Genomic DNA, 22,078 nt, shown 5'->3' with positions numbered 1-22,078 from the left:
ATCCCTCAAAAGTGTCCCTATACGTGAGCCATTGCATGTAATCACCATCGAACTCAGGAAGTGAGATGGTGGGAAGCTTTATCCCTGCCAACGGGTTAGTGTTTGGTGTTGTGCTTGCGGATCGCGGAGCGTGCACCCGTTTAGCCTTTAAATGGGCTTCAAGGCGTATCAAACGCGAGCCAAAATCGTCTCGTGACGCGGCATTGTGACTTATCACTTCCTCGGTGGCCGCCGCATCTTCCAATTTGGCCTGAATTGCTTCCAAATCAAATCAAAAATCCAAAGCTTCTGGACCTTTGCAATGCGAATGTTGATTTCGATTGCATCCCGTTCCGGGTCAAATTCTGCCAAAAATTGTTCGTGCTTAGCCAATACTGCTAGTAAAACTATCCTTCTGGACGACAAAACGTTTATCGGAGCAGTCATAGTGCGGTTTGACAAAAAACGCTAAATTTCGCGGACACAGTGAACTTGGTCGATTGTGAGGCGACTAAAGCACAGTTACACGCGCGAAAACAGTGATTATCGCGAGAATAATTAAGATTCAGAAAACCAGATTCGTCTTAATCCTGGTCACGGCACCAATGTTTAATCCCACTATTTCGGATAATTTATTTTCCGCGTTTCGGTGTAACTTTCAAACCTTTAATATTTACCAGCAGTTATTCGTTGTGTAGCAAAATTGAAAGAGAGCTTTATTTACGACATTCACTGTTATTTATAAACTACTCGATCGAGCCGAACACTCGAAATTGAACGAACAATGTTCGTGTTTCGTTAAGCACGATATGATCCCCGCTGCGCAAATTCGAGCAGTTTCCAGCGCAGGAAATGTACCAAAATCTGCGCTGGCCAGCGCAGATTTTGGCTGGTCTCCCGCGCTGGACTTCAGCGATTCCTGCGCAGGGTTAGCGCCATCTGTTGGCGAAATGGACGAACTATTTATGGCGGTGTAGCAAAAAAAAACGGTCAAAAAATTTAAAATTATTGGCGTCCATTTTTTCGTCCGCTTCTTCTCCCTCCCTCAACCTGCCTTGCCTAACTTGCGCTTCTGCCCGTGCCTTCCGCTGATTGGGTGTTGTGATGTATGCGTTGATTCATTTATGTGCATTGCGGTTGTGTATTGTTATTGGTGGGTGTTAGCATTTATTAATTAGTGTGTGACCTTGAGACGCTGTGGGAGAAGCTGGATTGGGATTCAAAGTGTTATCGGTGTAATGATGGTTTATTTTATTTCGCGCCGCTGCTGATGAGACCATTCGATGCCCCTGCCAATTGAGGGTGAAGAAGCCTATTTAAAACAAGCGTAGGAGAACGTCTAACACTAATCTAATATTTTTTTATTTGAACATGTTTGATGCTTCAATGACAATCTAAGCATCATGTAGCACAGTGTATAGTGGCAATATTTTTTTTAATGTGCCAAAATATGTCTCTAGTTTTCGGGTCTTGACACACGCACACACACAGCACGGGGAAAGTGACCGTTCATTATATTATGTCGCGATCCTCGCCCGGCGCTTTGGATGAGGATGCGCTGCAAGATAGCTGAACCAGCAATCCGATAAGGTAGCCGTAACCGATCATGCGGAAGGGAGGGGGGGGGATTGGTGTTGAGTGCGCGCTCGCGTGCGCGCTTTCGGGGGTGCGTGCTGGCGTGTGCGCGTACGTTCATGTGTGCGTGTGTGCGTGTGTGTGTGTGTGAGTGCGTGCGTGCTGGCGTGCGCGCGTTCATGCATGTGTGCGTGCGTGTTTGTGTGTGTGTCTGTATGCGTGCGTGCGGAAACCTCAAATCTGTTTGATTCTGATGCGTACATTTTCATCCATAGCGGTTACAAAGTCCATGCATTTTCAATCTTGCTACCTGAGAGACAACACAACCATTAGATTGGCACCACCATCTTTGCGATCGGTTCTGCTGTTGGGGGTGTTAAAAAGACACACGATCGAAGCAAACGTGCATGTGATACGTAGCACATTTCTTTTCAATTCAGGTAGGCTAGTGGAAACAAAAAATGAAATAAACTCATACAAAAGAGAATGTCTGTCCGTCCAGAATCTGGCGGCTTGTTGGCTTGGAGTCAGTATCATGACGCCGTGCGGCCGGCACTGCCTTGAAACGGGTAAGGCTCGGTAGGTTCATGTCCTTTGGTCAATTGTATTCCGTGCATTTGTCGCGCCACGGCCGCAGACCCGGCAGCAACAAAGTCAAGATAAACTCTTCCCCGGTACGGATGGCGCTTCAAAGTTCTTTTTTTTATTATTATTCTTGTCATTACGGCCTACGCGATCATGTTGGCCTTTTCATGACTTGACGTACACGTAGCCGGATAGTCAACCCTTGCTACGGCGGACGGTTCATACGCGGTTAGAACCCACGACGGGCATGCAGATGTGCGGAATGATGGCGGTGCCGCGGGCCCACTCCTATCCAGCGTGCAACTTGCACACTGCCACACTGTCTCCTGCCCGGTGCATACGCAGCAGGCAGGAGGAAGTATGCACCTCCACAACAAAAAAAAAACACCGTCATGAACCAGCGGCGGATCTAACGGTAGGCGGACTAGGCGGTCGCCGAAGATCTCTAGTCTGTAGTATGGCGTATGTTTACAAGTGGACAGAGTATTAGCGACAAGGGACCCCGAAAAGATGGTCGTTGGGGTCCCGTGGCTGGAGAATCATTTGAACTCATTGCGCTTTTTTGATTTGATTTGTGAAAATGCAACTTCTTCGCCGCAATGTTTGTTAACGGTTTTTTTAAGCGCCACAACAGTTCGCGACCATTGACCACACGCGTGAAAGAGATAGCGCTATGGAGGGAAAAAGCACGGACGACGGCTGACAGCGATTGGCCGTCTGATGCACTAACACATCCAAACCTTCGACAGCGCGCACAGGCGAGGGGTAAGAGGCAGAGCCAGGGTCGGGTAGCTCGACTGGCTGCTTGACAAATTTGCCGTTAGAGAGAAAAGGAAGGCATGATAAAATTCTCCGAACGCCTTGATTTGTTCCGTCGCTTTGCGCAGCGGGGATTTTGGTACATTTTCCGCGCTGAAATCTGCTCGAATTTGCGCAGCGGGAGCATCATGTAGCACGATGTATAGTGGCAATCAATTTTTTTTTTTTAATGTGCCAAAATCTGTCTCGAGTTTTCGGGTCGCGACACACACACGGACATACACACGCGGCATACAGCGCGGGGAAAATGACCGTCTACTCTATCATGTCGCGATACCCCACCCATTCCGGCGCTTTGAATGAGGATGCGCTACAAGATAGCTGAACCAGCCTTTCTTCCGATAATGTAGCCGTAATCGATCATGCGTGAGGAGGGGGGGGGGGGGGTTGTTATGGGGGGGGGCGTGCTCGCGTACGCGCTTTTGTGGGTGCATGCTCGCATACGCGCGTGTGTGTATGTGCGTGCGTGCAGGAACCCCAAAACTGTTTGATTCTGATGCGTGCATTGTCACCGGCTGCGTCTACACACTCCATGCATTCTCAGAAAACGCACTGTACGCCGCCCGATCGATTACCGCTACCTAGGAGACAATACTACCATTGAATTGGCACTACCATCTTTGCGACCGGTTCTGCTGTTGGGGACATTAAAAAGACAAACGATCGAAGCAAACGTGCATGTGATATGTTGCACATTTCTTTCCAAATCTGCTAACGGATGCAAGTGGAAACAACATTTTGAATTGAATCCATACAAAAGAGGATTCTGGATTTGTTCATTACGGTGCGCGTATGGTGCTGCACCTGTCCGTCCAGAATCTGGCGGCTTGTTGGCTTGGAGTCGGTATCATGACGCCGAGCGACCGGCACTGCCTTGGAATGGGTTCGGCTCGGTAGGTTAATGTTTTGGTCGTTTGCATTCCGTGCATTTGTCGCATCACAGCGGTAGCCCGGCAGCAACAAAGTCAAGACAAACTCTTCCCGACTGTCATGATAAGTCTTCTTATTATTATTATTGTTATTACGGCCTACGCGATCATGCCGGCCTTTTCAGGACTTGAGTACCACGTAGCCGGATAGTCAGCCCTTGCTACGGAGGACGGTTCATACGCGGTTAGAGCCCATGACGGGCATGCTGTTGAGATGTGCGGAATGATGGCGGTGCCGCGGGACCGCTCCTATCCAGCGGGCAACTTGCATACTGCCACACTATCTCCTGCCCGGTGCAGGCAGGGGTAAGGATGCACCTCCACATTAAAAAAACACCGTCATGAACCAGCGGCGGATCTAACGGTAGGCGGGCTAGGCGGTCGCCGAAGATCTGTAGTCTGTAGTATGCCGTATTGTTACAGGGTTTACCCAGCCAATCCGGCATCGTCAAAGCGTTATCGGTCGCCGTACATACTTTTTCGGGCGACGTAAACCCTCAATTGGGCACTGTCATTTCTATTCGAGCCTTGTGAAGTATGAATCGGGCAAAGTACAGAATGAAAGCGTCCTACTCTTGAAGGTGTCAAATCGGTCACTCCGGTGTGTTTGATCCATCAAGTTGTTTAAAAATACGTATTTTGCATGTTGTTTAACTTATTATGTATTATTTTAAAATTTTTACCTAATTAAATCACAAAACAAATTATATTTAAAAAAATAAATAAATCCAAATTGCATTGTACTTGAATCAAAAATTTTAAAAAAGGAATTTGAATATTTTTTTATGTAATTAAACTTAACAATAGTGAATTTTCTTACATATCAGTTAAACTACTCGCAAAAAGTATTGTTTTACAGCTAGAAAGCAACAAAATATAAAGTAGGCCCAATTCATTCTGTACTTTGCCCGATTCATACTTCACAAGGCCCGAATAGAAATGACAGTGCCCAATTGAGGGTTTACGTCGCCCGAAAAAGTATGTACGGCGACCGATAACGCTTTGACGATGCCGGATTGGCTAGGTAAACCCTGTACAAGTGGACAGAGTAGTAACGACAAGGGCCCCCGGAAAGATGGTTGTTGGGGCTCGGTTGCAAGAGCACCATTTGCCCCCCTTCCTCCACCAGCAACAATTTTAGGGCCTGTTATCGATGATCGTAGGGGTCCCATGGCCACCCCCCTTCCCGCCGGCAATTTAAGTATACTGTTTAATCTCCCAACAGCTGTGTGCCACTACCTCCTCCTCCCGGTCATCAGTTACCCTTTACAGGGGCCTTTCCGCTTAGGTCCCCCGATTCCCCTAATCCGTCACTGTCACGAACACCTTCCTTTCATTGACCAATGAATCATAACATTCCGGAAGAAAACACATTTGGCGAAAGTGTTGCACCTACACGCACACTCACACCTATGCGCAGACGGCTCAACCTATTTGTGTAATCTACACCATACGAAAGCAAAAGCTTAGTGTTACAAAGTTATGTTGAATTATTAGCACGTTCAGTTCGATGGCAGGCCCCAGGGACTGCCAGTGAACTTTCCAGTATGCCGGTTTCACAATCAGCTTGCGTTCTAGATGCCGGCGGAATGGAAAGTTGATTAAAATCAGCGCCGGGCTGAACGTGATAATGCGCATTAGGATTCTGCGCGTTGCACAGCAAATCCTCCAGCGTGAGCTAGCGATTCATTAGTCATTTTTACTTGGCAGCGTTTGAACTCATTGCGTATTTTCGGTTTGATTTGTGAAAATTAGACTTCTTCGCCGCAATGTTTGTTAACAGCTTTTTTAAGCGCCACTGCAACTCATGAGGATTGACCACACGCGAGAAAGAGATAGCGCTATGGAGGGAAAAAGCACGGACGACGGCTGACAGCGATTGGCCGTCTGACGCACCAACACAACTAAACCTTCGACAGCCCGCTCAGGCGAAGTGTATGAGGCGGAGCCAGGGACGGGTAGCTCGACGAGCTGCTTGACAAATTTGCCGTTGGAGAGAAAAGGAAGGGTGAAAGATTTTTTAAGGCCCCCCCTATGGCAATCGAAGCAGCCCTGACAAGAAAAACGAGATAGTGTGCGGTTGATCGGTCATGTAATCTGTCAAATATTCAAAAAATAAAGTTTGTTTACATTTTGAACCGAACGATAGCTCTCACGATGTACTACGGCGAATGATTAAAAAAAGGCTACATCGGTGATGAAAATGTTGTGTGTAATGTGTAAAATAAACAGCCGAAAAAATATAATTGGCGGTAGAATCGACTTCGCACGCCTGAAAGCAGTTTAGGGTAAGTAAAGCATAGCCAATAATTGTAATATTAAATCAATTAAAGCGGTGTTTTCTATGCAGCTGTTGTGCAACCGTGTTGAGCCGGTGATCGTTAGAAAGAGGAAAGAAAGAATGCCCGCAATTAAACTACACGATGTTCGATCATGGCAAACAAGGTAAGTTGATAATGAACGTAATTCGCACGGTATCAAAAACTCCTCGAGTCTATTTTTTTATTAACCATTGTTTGTTTTTTTATAGTTACAAAGCATGCAAAGCTCGCTCGCCGTTGGACGCTTGGACAATTCCTTTCTCTGGTGGAAATCTCGATCGTGGTAATGCCGAACGACTAGAAGCCGTATCCGTGGTCCCGCTCCATCTCCTCCGGCGTCATCCAGCACGACGTGCCGATAAAAGTGTGGTACACCTTCTGCCGCGACATGTCTCCATCGGTGGCGAGCCACGCGCTCATCCGCTATATTTAAGGAGCCGTCGTCGCCGGGCAGTATGATGGCCACCTTGATGTCCACGTAATGGGCAATGCGAAATGTGCACTCAATTGACAAGCGCACAGCAAGATCCAGCAAACGTTACCGACAGTCTTTGTCGCCGTGAAAATGCTTCTAATGCACGGGTGAGTTGGATTATAACTACAAGCATACGTTTTTTTTTCTTTCTTTAGTTTCAGCTAATGCCAGACGAACGATCGAATGACTGTTGCCTCGGAAGGGAGGTCTCATTGCGGATACTGACTTGGATGTGATGCCACCGAGTCGATTGGTCGCAGTTGGCCCTGGTGCTTTGAATGAAGCGACATCGGAGAAGCTGAATGCTTTGTGGACGTGTTGTGTTGTGTGCAGATCTCGATCGGCGAAGTGCTGTATTGATTTTGTGTAGTGATTGTGTCTATATGTATGTTTTAAGTGTGATTGCATTAGTTTTATGCAACTAAATCATGAGCATCGGTTTCTGTATTGAATACTTCGAAAGTATTTATACAAGTGTACAAAATACAGTGTAAATGTGATGAACTAGTTTCGTTTAAAGGTGTCGAACTTTGTACGTTATAGTAGGTCCTTTGTTTTTGTGTGGTGTGTAAACATTAAGTAAAATTGATACCAGTGCTGGAGTGAATTCTTTGCTGAATAAAATAGTGTACAAATATTGTTTTAAAAAACTGTGTGTTTTGTGTATTTTTCGGAAAAAAATATCACTAAAGTGCAAATAGGTAAGAAATCAGTGATTGCGTTGAAAGGAAATTTCTCAGCTACGATGTTCTCCTTTTTTGTTTTTGGCCCGATGTATTCGCTTCCGCATTCTTCATAATGGGCATATAAATGATTGTTCCTAGGTTCCGCTAACAATGTGTTTTAGACGATGCAGTTGCATAATGTGAACAAAACGATAATGTGTAAATATGATGATGTAATTTCCCTGCCTGGTTGTCTGGCTGGCTGATTGGATGGTAGAATGGCTCACTGGCTGGTTAGTGCTGACTAAAATCGGATGCGCTTGGCCCCTCGCCGGAGTGCCGGGTGCATCATACATTGGTGTTCTGTTGCTAGTGCTCGGCTGAGCAGATATTTTGTAATATTTTATCATCGAAAACCCTCACCACTCATTTCTTTCCTTTTTATGCATTTTATATTTTTCATCAGTAGGAGTATCTCGTTTAATTTATTTATTTATTTATTTATTTATTTTTTAGAAATTGAAGTACATAAATCGGTCTATCCGTTTATATCGGTTTCATAAGCCTCTTCAATCGTTTAATGGTCAATCAATCATGGTCAACACTCTTACACTTCTGACGAACGTAACGAACGTATGAACTGAATGAAAAAATATGCTCAGTAATGAATTGTGATATGTTCAAACCCAATTCATAGACAGACCAATTGCATTTGAGTGCAAAAAAAAAAAAATACTGCTTATACATTGTTTCATTTTGGTTGTCTCCCTCTCCATCTCTCTCTTGATAGGAATGCCTGGTCGCTAGCTGCAGCTTCCCATCGATGTAGGCACTCGATCTTCGAGGTTTTACTTCACCTGATCTAGCCATCGAACTCGCTGTGCTTCCTTGCTTCTAGTACCGAACTGAGTGCCGCTTTCGAACACCTTGCTGTTGGGGCACGAGTCTGGCATCTTTACAACATGTCCCAGCCATCGCAAACAGATATGTCCGACGCGCCATACGGCTTCAGTAAGCTCGTGGTTGATCATTCGCATCCACACCCCATGCTCGAATGCACCGCTTAAGATGATCCGGAGGATGCGTCGGCCGTCGTGTTTCGCCGCTGTCCTTTGCATGCTATAAAGTAACACACTTATTCATCGCAGCACGAGCGCAACGTGATACATCGTGACATCATCCGGAAAACTTGCAGCTGGGGCACGGTGGTGATCTGAAGATAGTCGATTTCGGTTGGTCCGTGTATGCGCCGACCTTGTTCCGGTACGACGCTGTGCATTTCGCTCGACTATTTATCGCCCGAGATGGTGCATGGTCAGCCGCACATAAAAACTGTCGATCTATCGAATTTGGGCGTGCTGGCGTACAAGCTGCTGTGCGGTAAGGTCGCGGTTTTGGCGACCACGTATGAGGAAACGTACTATAAAATCATGAAGCTGCAGTTTAAGATGCCGCCAGATATGACGAAGCCGGCGGCCCATCTGATCTCGCGACTGTTCGTTAAGGATCTGGCCAGCCGTATGCCGCTGAAACATGTTGCGTCCATCCCTGGATTCTGCTGCTCGTGCACAAAAAGTAAATAGGAATTGCTGCTACCATGTACCATTTATCGTTATGTTCTCACTAAGTATGTTTATAAGATACCTGTAACTTTTAGTTTTTTAAACCCTATCTCTTATAAGAAGTAGTGGTATTTGAATTGAATATGTACAAGGCAAGTGTAATGACAAGTAATGATAATTGTTATTTGTGTGTTCACTCAAATGTTATTATACTTTCTTCATGTTCAACATCTGTTATTATTTCAATTATTAACAATAAAATATGGCAAAATATTTTTTAAGCTATAGATCGTCTTTGTATTGAATGAGTGCAATTGATGGGTTTTGCATTATGATGATCAAGACCGTGACCAGCCTCTCGGGGTGCCTTTGGTGCCTCAGTTTTGTATAAAGGAGAGCGTAGAAGGGTATGGCTATATTCTTTTCGGCGCTGCCATGCACCTTTCGGTGCAACGATAAGATAGAGTTAATGTTTTTTTGCACCACTGAAGCACACACCAACCAGCACACACCAACCAGTGATTGACTATCCGGTTAGGTGATACGAATAAGTCTTGTAAGCATTTCCACGTTTGTCGGCTGTAGCGGAAATAAAGCACAACAATTATTTATTTGTTACGATATACATAGGAAGAAAGTGCAACGCTGTGCGGTCCCGTGATACAGTCATCAATTCGTACGACCTAATAACATGCCTGTCATGGGTTCAAACCTCGTACGGTCCGTCCCCCCGTAGCAAGGATCAACTATCCGGCTGCGTGGTACCAAATCAGTTTCGAAAGCCTGTACAGGTCGACATGTTCGCGTCGTTAAGCCAAAAAGAAAGAAAGTGCTGCGTTGTCGTGATGGATACGGTAAAAGTGCTTCCGTCTTAACAGAAGGTGTTCTATCATCTACCAAAATTGTTGTGTGAGAAATGGAACTAGCTTGCAAAAGTTTCTGATTCATGAAAAAAAAAAAATCAAAATAGTTAGGTGTTTTTACTTCTCTTTTTCCATTTTGGACATAACTGTTGCCACTAATGGTATGCCTGTACCACTAAATGATTTATCAATGTAATTAAGCTATTGATTACCCACATCAGGATAGTCAGTCCTATGTATGAGGGGGGCGGTCCATACGGGACTTGAGCCCATGACGAGCATGTTGTTTGGAAAACTAGTTTAGTGCATAACAATCAACTTATTTTCCTTCATTGAAGAACAGAGAAGCTGTTGTGGTCCGATCGAACTTAGCCATTCTGTCCATCTGGGTGTGCCACTCAGCGATAGCAGTCGACGGCTTCCGTATGATGTGTGCGTGGAAGGATGTGCGTGAGTTACAGGTCGCTGACCAGACGATTGAGAGAGAAATAGTGCAAAAAAGAGGGAGATCTAACCTGCAGCGCACATGTAGTGAGTATTCTCATTCGTGCGGCTGAGCTAAGGCAAATAGGACAAACGGGCCCGTGCTATTCATTTATAATTAGGGAATAAAGGATTTTATATGTTTGTGTCAATGCAAAGTAATCGTCTTCATCATTGTAGTTAACGTCCATGCATCCGACATCAAAGAAGCCAAAGCAATCAGAAACCGATTGAAGATTTTAAAGCTCGCAGGCCACAGCGGGCATTAAGCACTGTTGTGGAAGGTCAGTGTTTTACGAACAAGAGCCCAACTGAATAGGAAAGGACTGTTCGAAGGGCAGTGGTTAGTACCAACATGTGATCGTCCTGATGATAGTTTTAAGAGTGTGTTCCTTTAGTCAAATAATTATTGTTTAAAATACGGTCGAGTAAAATACGTATGTTTGTCAATGATAATAAAAGGTCAAGGCTAAGTATGTAGAGAGAAAAAATAAATAAATAAATAAAAATAAAACACAGTCCCCCGATCCTGTTAGTATACGATCGTCAGCAATTGACGTCGCATTCCAGCTAGCACCACGAGGAGGTAGGATTCGGAGTTCCAAGATAGCGGTTGCATAATAATACATCCGCTTCCTGGCATTAGCTAGCCAGCTGGAAAGAGCTCGATGAATTTAAAGTGTTTAAAAATACGAATAACAATATGTTAATACTTACTCAAACTCCTGAACTGATTGGATGGCACGCAAGATGGTAATGAAATTGTTGGGCTGGGCTCGCTTAAGCTGGTACTCGCGTATATATTCTATTAATGCTCCCCGGTTTGTGCCTTTAGATCTTAAAAAGGGCTTGACCCAGCGCCATAAATTCTCGATGGTCTGTGTGTGTACTAATGGATCGCTTGGGTCGACAAAATTTTCGGAATGGTTTATCATCTCGTGCTCATACCCTTTTCCGTCTAATCCGATGTAGGCACGCCAACCATCCGTCACAATTGTCGTTCCGGGGGCCACATTGTTCATTATAATGCCCTGCAAGTTGCCAGCGTCGCGTTTCTGAACCAGCTCCAGAAAAATCTCTTTTGTCTCCCGACAAATACCACCGACCAGCCAAACCTGGTTGTTGTCCGCGAGCGAGCGATTGCTGGTCGAGTATTGAACCTACCTTGACCCGACCCGAAATGCACCAACGTGTCGGAATCGAGACTGCTTTCTTGCACCTACCAGATTTCCGGAATCGTTGCACCTACTGAACCTCCTTGAATCTTACGGGTCGTTTCGAACGACTCCGAGTTGCTTCCGGATGTCTCCAATCCGGTTGGTGCGGGTCGAGCAGGACATCACTACTTCACAAACCACACAATCAATCGTCGATATCGGTTGAGTGTGTTTAAATGTATTGTACTAACGAATGAGTAAAATCGGTTATGTGTGGAAGTGTAGATCGCGCGGGAAAATATTGCTCCGTATGTAGTTGAATGTTTTGATCAACAAAGTGGTGTACAGATTAAAGATTCTCTCTTTTTGAAAGTTTTATTTTCAGGACAAACCATTTACCATGGATATATTTGCAGCAGTCAAAAATTCCAGTGACCTGAAGAAGCTAACCGCGGATGAGGAAGGGTTGGTTCGTCTTTTGCAGGAAGCGGAACTCTTGCCGCCAACGCAACAATGCAGCAAGTGCAAGAGACAAATGAAGCTGAAGGTAACCAAGCGCTCCAATGCTTGCAAATGGATTTGCAAGCCTACATCGAGCTGCACCGGCTGGGAATGTACTGTCCGCACGGATAGTATTTTCAAAAATTCGAGGCTGTCTCTATCCCAGTTGATGGAGATAACCTCTGAGTGGTCTCGAAATACGACGCGGATGGTTGCGGAAGCTGAATGTGCAGCCGGTAATTTATTTTTAGTATTTTTTTTTCAATCAGTCGGTTTTGATTAATTTTTTGTTTTGTTTTATTTTTATCTCATTGTAGGTAAGACAGCCATTCTAAAATGGTTCAAAATACTCCGTGAAATAAGCGTTGAATATGTGGAAACCCACCGACAACAGATCGGAGGCGAAGGGCTCACTGTGGAGATCGACGAGTCCGTCATTACCAAACGGAAGTACCACAGAGGACGGATCGCGGACAACAACCAGGTTTGGCTGGTCGGTGGTATTTGTCGGGAGACAAAAGAGATTTTTCTGGAGCTGGTTCAGAAACGCGACGCTGGCAACTTGCAGGGCATTATAATGAACAATGTGGCCCCCGGAACGACAATTGTGACGGATGGTTGGCGTGCCTACATCGGATTAGACGGAAAAGGGTATGAGCACGAGATGATAAACCATTCCGAAAATTTTGTCGACCCAAGCGATCCATTAGTACACACACAGACCATCGAGAATTTATGGCGCTGGGTCAAGCCCTTTTTAAGATCTAAAGGCACAAACCGGGGAGCATTAATAGAATATATACGCGAGTACCAGCTTAAGCGAGCCCAGCCCAACAATTTCATTACCATCTTGCGTGCCATCCAATCAGTTCAGGAGTTTGAGTAAGTATTAACATATTGTTATTCGTATTTTTAAACACTTTAAATTCATCGAGCTCTTTCCAGCTGGCTAGCTAATGCCAGGAAGCGGATGTATTATTATGCAACCGCTATCTTGGAACTCCGAATCCTACCTCCTCGTGGTGCTAGCTGGAATGCGACGTCAATTGCTGACGATCGTATACTAACAGGATCGGGGGACTGTGTTTTATTTTTATTTATTTATTTATTTTTTCTCTCTACATACTTAGCCTTGACCTTTATTATCATTGACAAACATACGTATTTTACTCGACCGTATTTTAAACAATAATTATTTGACTAAAGGAACACACTCTTAAAACTATCATCAGGACGATCACATGTTGGTACTAACCACTGCCCTTCGAACAGTCCTTTCCTATTCAGTTGGGCTCTTGTTCGTAAAACACTGACCTTCCACAACAGTGCTTAATGCCCGCTGTGGCCTGCGAGCTTTAAAATCTTCAATCGGTTTCTGATTGCTTTGGCTTCTTTGATGTCGGATGCATGGACGTTAACTACAATGATGAAGACGATTACTTTGCATTGACACAAACATATAAAATCCTTTATTCCCTAATTATAAATGAATAGCACGGGCCCGTTTGTCCTATTTGCCTTAGCTCAGCCGCACGAATGAGAATACTCACTACATGTGCGCTGCAGGTTAGATCTCCCTCTTTTTTGCACTATTTCTCTCTCAATCGTCTGGTCAGCGACCTGTAACTCACGCACATCCTTCCACGCACACATCATACGGAAGCCGTCGACTGCTATCGCTGAGTGGCACACCCAGATGGACAGAATGGCTAAGTTCGATCGGACCACAACAGCTTCTCTGTTCTTCAATGAAGGAAAATAAGTTGATTGTTATGCACTAAACTAGTTTTCCAAACAACATGCTCGTCATGGGCTCAAGTCCCGTATGGACCGCCCCCCTCATACATAGGACTGACTATCCTGATGTGGGTAATCAATAGCTTAATTACATTGATAAATCATTTAGTGGTACAGGCATACCATTAGTGGCAACAGTTATGTCCAAAATGGAAAAAGAGAAGTAAAAACACCTAACTATTTTGATTTTTTTTTCATGAATCAGAAACTTTTGCAAGCTAGTTCCATTTCTCACACAACAATTTTGGTAGATGATAGAACACCTTCTGTTAAGACGGAAGCACTTTTACCGTATCCATCACGACAACGCAGCACTTTCTTTCTTTTTGGCTTAACGACGCGAACATGTCGACCTGTACAGGCTTTCGAAACTGATTTGGTACCACGCAGCCGGATAGTTGATCCTTGCTACGGGGGGACGGACCGTACGAGGTTTGAACCCATGACAGGCATGTTATTAGGTCGTACGAATTGATGACTGTATCACGGGACCGCACAGCGTTGCACTTTCTTCCTATGTATATCGTAACAAATAAATAATTGTTGTGCTTTATTTCCGCTACAGCCGACAAACGTGGAAATGCTTACAAGACTTATTCGTATCACCTAACCGGATAGTCAATCACTGGTTGGTGTGTGCTGGTTGGTGTGTGCTTCAGTGGTGCAAAAAAACATTAACTCTATCTTATCGTTGCACCGAAAGGTGCATGGCAGCGCCGAAAAGAATATAGCCATACCCTTCTACGCTCTCCTTTATACAGAACTGAGGCACCAAAGGCACCCCGAGAGGCTGGTCACGGTCTTGATCATCATACAGGGTTTCCCACGATTTATTGGTCAGTTCCCATGATTTTTTGGTGCGTTCCCACGATTTTTTGGTCGTATCCCATAGATTTTTGGTTCGTTCCCATAATTTATTGGTATTTTCCGATTGGATATCAATACAATTGGACCAAAAAATTCTGGGAAACGACCAAAAAATCGTGGGAACGCATCAACAAAATATGGGAACCCACCAAAAATTGATGGGAACCGACCAATAAATCGTGGGAAACCCTGTAATGCAAAACCCATCAATTGCACTCATTCAATACAAAGACGATCTATAGCTTAAAAAATATTTTGCCATATTTTATTGTTAATAATTGAAATAATAACAGATGTTGAACATGAAGAAAGTATAATAACATTTGAGTGAACACACAAATAACAATTATCATTACTTGTCATTACACTTGCCTTGTACATATTCAATTCAAATACCACTACTTCTTATAAGAGATAGGGTTTAAAAACTAAAAGTTACAGGTATCTTATAAACATACTTAGTGAGAACATAACGATAAATGGTACATGGTAGCAGCAATTCCTATTTACTTTTTGTGCACGAGCAGCAGAATCCAGGGATGGACGCAACATGTTTCAGCGGCATACGGCTGGCCAGATCCTTAACGAACAGTCGCGAGATCAGATGGGCCGCCGGCTTCGTCATATCTGGCGGCATCTTAAACTGCAGCTTCATGATTTTATAGTACGTTTCCTCATACGTGGTCGCCAAAACCGGGACCTTACCGCACAGCAGCTTGTACGCCAGCACGCCCAAATTCGATAGATCGACAGTTTTTATGTGCGGCTGACCATGCACCATCTCGGGCGATAAATAGTCGAGCGAAATGCACAGCGTCGTACCGGAACAAGGTCGGCGCATACACGGACCAACCGAAATCGACTATCTTCAGATCACCACCGTGCCCCAGCTGCAAGTTTTCCGGATGATGTCACGATGTATCACGTTGCGCTCGTGCTGCGATGAATAAGTGTGTTACTTTATAGCATGCAAAGGACAGCGGCGAAACACGACGGCCGACGCATCCTCCGGATCATCTTAAGCGGTGCATTCGAGCATGGGGTGTGGATGCGAATGATCAACCACGAGCTTACTGAAGCCGTATGGCGCGTCGGACATATCTGTTTGCGATGGCTGGGACATGTTGTAAAGATGCCAGACTCGTGCCCCAACAGCAAGGTGTTCGAAAGCGGCACTCAGTTCGGTACTAGAAGCAAGGAAGCACAGCGAGTTCGATGGCTAGATCAGGTGAAGTAAAACCTCGAAGATCGAGTGCCTACATCGATGGGAAGCTGCAGCTAGCGACCAGGCATTCCTATCAAGAGAGAGATGGAGAGGGAGACAACCAAAATGAAACAATGTATAAGCAGTATTTTTTTTTTTTTTTGCACTCAAATGCAATTGGTCTGTCTATGAATTGGGTTTGAACATATCACAATTCATTACTGAGCATATTTTTTCATTCAGTTCATACGTTCGTTACGTTCGTCAGAAGTGTAAGAGTGTTGACCATGATTGATTGACCATTAAACGATTGAAGAGGCTTATGAAACCGATATAAACGGATAGACCGATTTATGTACTTCAATTTCTAAAAAATAATAAATAAATAAATAAATAAATTAAACGAGATACTCCTACTGATGAAAAATATAAAATGCATAAAAAGGAAAGAAATGAGTGGTGAGGGTTTTCGATGATAAAATATTACAAAATATCTGCTCAGCCGAGCACTAGCAACAGAACACCAATGTATGATGCACCCGGCACTCCGGCGAGGGGCCAAGCGCATCCGATTTTAGTCAGCACTAACCAGCCAGTGAGCCATTCTACCATCCAATCAGCCAGCCAGACAACCAGGCAGGGAAATTACATCATCATATTTACACATTATCGTTTTGTTCACATTATGCAACTGCATCGTCTAAAACACATTGTTAGCGGAACCTAGGAACAATCATTTATATGCCCATTATGAAGAATGCGGAAGCGAATACATCGGGCCAAAAACAAAAAAGGAGAACATCGTAGCTGAGAAATTTCCTTTCAACGCAATCACTGATTTCTTACCTATTTGCACTTTAGTGATATTTTTTTCCGAAAAATACACAAAACACACAGTTTTTTAAAACAATATTTGTACACTATTTTATTCAGCAAAGAATTCACTCCAGCACTGGTATCAATTTTACTTAATGTTTACACACCACACAAAAACAAAGGACCTACTATAACGTACAAAGTTCACAACTTTTAACCGAAACTAGTTCATCACATTTACACTGTATTTTGTACACTTGTATAAATACTTTCGAAGTATTCAATACAGAAACCGATGCTCATGATTTAGTTGCATAAAACTAATGCAATCACACTTAAAACATACATATAGACACAATCACTACACAAAATCAATACAGCACTTCGCCGATCGAGATCTGCACACAACACAACACGTCCACAAAGCATTCAGCTTCTCCGATGTCGCTTCATTCAAAACACCAGGGCCAACTGCGACCAATCGACTCGGTGGCATCACATCCAAGTCAGTATCCGCAATGAGACCTCCCTTCCGAGGCAACAGTCATTCGATCGTTCGTCTGGCATTAGCTGAAACTAAAGAAAAAAAAAAACGTATACTTGTAGTTATAATCCAACTCACCCGTGCATTAGAAGCATTTTCACGGCGACAAAGACTGTCGGTAACGTTTGCTGGATCTTGCTGTGCGCTTGTCAATTGAGTGCACATTTCGCATTGCCCTTTACGTGGACATCAAGGTGGCCATCATACTGCCCGGCGACGACGGCTCCTTAAATATAGCGGATGAGCGCGTGGCTCGCCACCGATGGAGACATGTCGCGGCAGAAGGTGTACCACACTTTTATCGGCACGTCGTGCTGGATGACGCCGGAGGAGATGGAGCGGGACCACGGATACGGCTTCTAGTCGTTCGGCATTACCACGATCGAGATTTCCACCAGAGAAAGGAATTGTCCAAGCGTCCAACGGCGAGCGAGCTTTGCATGCTTTGTAACTATAAAAAAACAAACAATGGTTAATAAAAAAATAGACTCGAGGAGTTTTTGATACCGTGCGAATTACGTTCATTATCAACTTACCTTGTTTGCCATGATCGAACATCGTGTAGTTTAATTGCGGGCATTCTTTCTTTCCTCTTTCTAACGATCACCGGCTCAACACGGTTGCACAACAGCTGCATAGAAAACACCGCTTTAATTGATTTAATATTACAATTATTGGCTATGCTTTACTTACCCTAAACTGCTTTCAGGCGTGCGAAGTCGATTCTACCGCCAATTATAATTTTTCGGCTGTTTATTTTACACATTACACACAACATTTTCATCACCGATGTAGCCTTTTTTTAATCATTCGCCGTAGTACATCGTGAGAGCTATCGTTCGGTTCAAAATGTAAACAAACTTTATTTTTTGAATATTTGACAGATTACATGACCGATCAACCGCACACTATCTCGTTTTTCTTGTCAGGGCTGCTTCGATTGCCATAGGGGGGGCCTTAAAAAATCTTTCACCATTTATAACAAATAATATGACACGTTAACCGTAGAGTTGGCAACCAAATTTACACACGTAAGTTGGCAACCGGCATACCCGGGTATTCCACACGTTTTGATGCAAAAAATTAACGATTTTCATAGGTAAACAATGCTTTCTATATTTTAATGCTGTAAGCAAGTAATGCCGAACTGATATTCTCTTCTATTTCATTTATTCATTAAGTGTTTTCATTTTATTATAAAAATAACGTTCAAATTGAAATTTGGAATCGCTTGAATTTGACTCGAAACTAAGCACTATACGAAAAGAGGAAGAAGAGAAACGTAATTCTCCATACAAAATGTATGGAATACCCGGGTATGCTGGTTGCCAACTTACGTGGTAAAGTTAAAAAAAATCAAAATAAAATACTTACAGGCTGTTTAAAATTACAACTTATAAACCAAAAAATCATAAATTAAAAGTTGGGAGGCTACGGAAAATTTCAGGTCAATAAAAGCAATGAATCAAAAGTTATTGCAGTTCGAAGTTGAAAAAAATACCCGGGTATCCGGTTGCCAACTTAAAGGTTAAAAAGGTGGTCTGTTCTGCCCGGACGGTCAACGATCTCTCCTCGTAGAACGATCTGTCGATCGTGTCCTGCACCGCACACACACCTCTACAAGCACAATACAACTGCCATTGCGAGCTGTCTTGGTACAGCGGTACAGGCACAGGGTGGTTGCCAACAGTAGTAAAAATATTTCAGAATTTTTGAAAGTTTTAAATGTACTTTAAAAAATAAAATCAACTCATACCCCTTACTTCTATGACTACCTACCCGGGGTAGGTTATACATACAATAAACGAATTTCGGTTAGTCGTTAATTTTGTAATGATAAGTTAAGACGGTACTTAAACTAAAGGTATGATATCTGCGAAGGAATGGCATATTATACAGATGTGATTTTGTATACAGTCATTATCCGACATACGCTATCTTACGGGACCGAGCACAATAGCGTATCTCGAGTTTTCGCGTATAGCGGATTCCTATGGAAAAATAGTTTACACTACCGGTTCGAGGGTTGAAAAATATCACCACATAGCGCGTTGCCACGGAGGTGAAAAAATGTTGAAAATTTTTTCGACTTTGTCAAAATTGCTTGTCACCTGCAAAAAAAAACATACACAAGAATGACAATAAGCTTCAGCATCTGAATATCATCGATATTTTGTTTAAGAAGCACGCAATAGGTACATAAATCAATTATAATCATACATTGTAGCATTATTATCATAGCAATGGATCACAACTGCGCCAAATAACTGTTTGTTTACGCTTTTTCGCGAACGTCAAATTTTGTCACTTTTTCTCAACTTTTGTCAACCTTATTTCCTGGCTGCTCCAGGTTACAAAATGTTGACAAAAGCTCAAAAAAGTGACAAAAGCTCACGTTTTGAAAAATTTGTCAGCATTTTGTCATTCTCATGGCCTTTCGCCTACAGAGTTATGCATAAATGTTGTTTGTTGTAAACCAGGTTACTTTTGCACAAATTGAATGCAAAATGCTTTAAGAACATTAAGGAAGTCCAAAAAGAGCATACAATATTTCAAAGAATTAAAATAATTGCAAAAAACACATCCCAAGCGCCACAGATTAAGCTTAAACGACTGGAAAATTGAATATCCATATAAAAAAATGAAAGCTCCACAGCTTCATTGGTTTGATCAATAGATGGCGTATTACAACTCATCATTATATTGCTATCCTGTTCTTGCAATGTGCTTCGACAAGTTTCATCTTATCATGACCTATATAGCCTTATAACTTTCTGAGTAAAAATCTATGTTAATGGTCGTGTGGTCAGATACGTGGGTATCAACACCAACGACCATAACTCAATTCCCACTTGCTTCAGTACTGGTGGTTTCCATTGGAGTTTAGTAATTAAACTATTATATCGCCGTTCTAGTTCTAGCGATGCATAACTTCAATGCGAAACCATACAACAGTACAGAGGAAATGAGAAAGCTCTCCTCCAAGCGATGAAGCTCAACTGGTTGGGATATCCCACCAACAGAGAGCGCCACCAGCTTTTTTGCTATTTTTAGAATGAATGAGTCGTTTGCCGTCTGCTAAACGAAGTCTTTCTATATTCCGTTTAGGTAGAGAACTTGAGTCGTTTAGAAGCCGTTGAGTGGTCGTTTAGTGGATTTGTGGCACTTGGGCATGGAGCTGTCAAATTTAGAGGAATCGCGTACTGCGAATTCGCGTATATCAAGTATCGCGTACTGCGGATAATTGCTGTATTCTACAATTCCAAAAGTTTTCTAGCTCCTAATATTCTTCTAAAGTCACATAGATTGAAATGATTGTCCCGACAGTCGGGAAGACATGGCGGTGTATTAGTGTCATTTTAACTAATTGCTGTGCATTCAATTTACGAAACTAAAAGCCATACTTCATAATTTTATGACATAAAAAATATTGTTATTATAGCTGCAAACAATAAGTTAAAGAGGCGAAAGAACTCCACAGGAGCCAAAGGCTCTATAAACTGTTCAAACAACAACAACATAGAATAAGTTAAATACAATATTTTTTGACGAATTAAAATACAAATTCCATTATAAAATGTATTACCTACCCGGGTAGGTGGTCATAAAGATGAGGGTGTATTTTTGGTCATAGAAACGAAGGTTAATCCAACGTTATTTTGGAATAAAGATGCAACACTTACCCGGATAGGCGGTCGTACACATGACTGTTAAACATCCACCTACTACAAATATAGGCGGTCCCCGAGATACACCCCAAAAAGCCAAAATTGCTTAAGCAGCAGGCATCCCAGGTGGGTCTTTCAAACAGTGCTTAAGCAGCTTCCTTATGCCAGGATACCGGGGATTATTTTTCTTTGTGTTTTATTTCCAAGCAAATCGTCATCAATGAAATAAACTACACGATGCATGTTTTTTTATTTCAAATTTTAATAACTCTTGAATTCCATATAATTTTAGATAGTCTACTAAAAAATCACAATCACTTCACTCAATAATACTTCTTCATTTAACTTATCTAACTAGCGCAGCAGCAATGCGATGTTAGAAGGCACCAGCCTTTGACACTTTGACAAGAGCCACCTCGTGCCGATCTCATGCATTAAAAAGCTATTAAGTTCCGCAAAGTTCGATACACATTCTTAACAAGCCTTAAAGTTCTATCATGAACCCTACACATAGTGATAATCAGCCGCAAGGTTCCAAAGAGTACCGTGTGCTTGCTAAAAAGCGCCTTAGTTCCGCAAAGTAATTCTTATCTCTTAACCGTAGAGTTGGCAACCAGATTTACACACGTAAGTTGCCGGTTGCCATACCCGGGTATTCTACACGTTTTGATGCAAAAATTTACGATTTTCATAGGTAAACAATGCTCTCTATATTTTAATGCTGTAAGCAAGTAATGCCGACCATATATTCTCTTCTATTTCATTTATTCATTAAGTTTTTTCAATTTATTATAAAAATAACGGTCAAATTTAAATTTGGAATCGCTTGAATTTGACTCGATAATAAGCACAATACGAAAAGAGGATGAAGAGAAACGTCATTCTCCATACAAAATGTATGGAATACCCGGGTATGCTGGTTGCCAACTTACGTGATAAAGTTAAAAAAATCAAATAAAAATACTTACAGGCTGTTTAAAATTACAACTTATGTACCAAAAAATCATAAATTAAAAGTTGGGAGGCTACGGAAAATTTCAGGTCAATAAAAGCAATGAATCAAAAGTTATTGCAGTTCGAAGTTGAAAAAAATACCCGGGTATCCGGTTGCCAACTTAAAGGTTAATCTGCCACAAAGTACGATATCGGAACGATTTTTCGTTAAACAGCCTCAAATCAGCTATAGAGTTCGAGCTGGCTATTTGGGACGGTACCTCTTATACGCAGATTCGGAGATACGTGGGTTTCAAAATTTGAGAATTCTTTGA

General features: G+C 42.8%; 1 protein-coding gene across 1 annotated transcript; it reads right to left on the bottom strand.

Moving 5' to 3' along the window:
• Nucleotides 1–14,964: 14,964 nt before the first annotated feature.
• Nucleotides 14,965–16,132, bottom strand: LOC121600822 (aurora kinase A-A-like). Its single transcript, XM_041929593.1, has 2 exons — nucleotides 16,042–16,132; nucleotides 14,965–15,873 (listed from the first exon to the last, which is right to left on the bottom strand). Exon 2 carries the CDS (start codon nucleotides 15,417–15,419, stop codon nucleotides 15,081–15,083), a length of 339 nt encoding a protein of 112 aa, XP_041785527.1. The 5' UTR covers nucleotides 15,420–15,873; nucleotides 16,042–16,132; the 3' UTR covers nucleotides 14,965–15,080.
• Between the last annotated feature and the right edge of the window lie 5,946 nt (nucleotides 16,133–22,078).

The sequence above is a fragment of the Anopheles merus genome, unplaced genomic scaffold (genome assembly GCF_017562075.2).
Source record: "Anopheles merus strain MAF unplaced genomic scaffold, AmerM5.1 LNR4000007, whole genome shotgun sequence".
Lineage (NCBI taxonomy): Eukaryota > Metazoa > Arthropoda > Insecta > Diptera > Culicidae > Anopheles > Anopheles merus.
The sequence above is the reverse complement of the archived record's forward strand: the minus strand, read 5'-3'. Positions and strand labels throughout refer to the sequence as shown.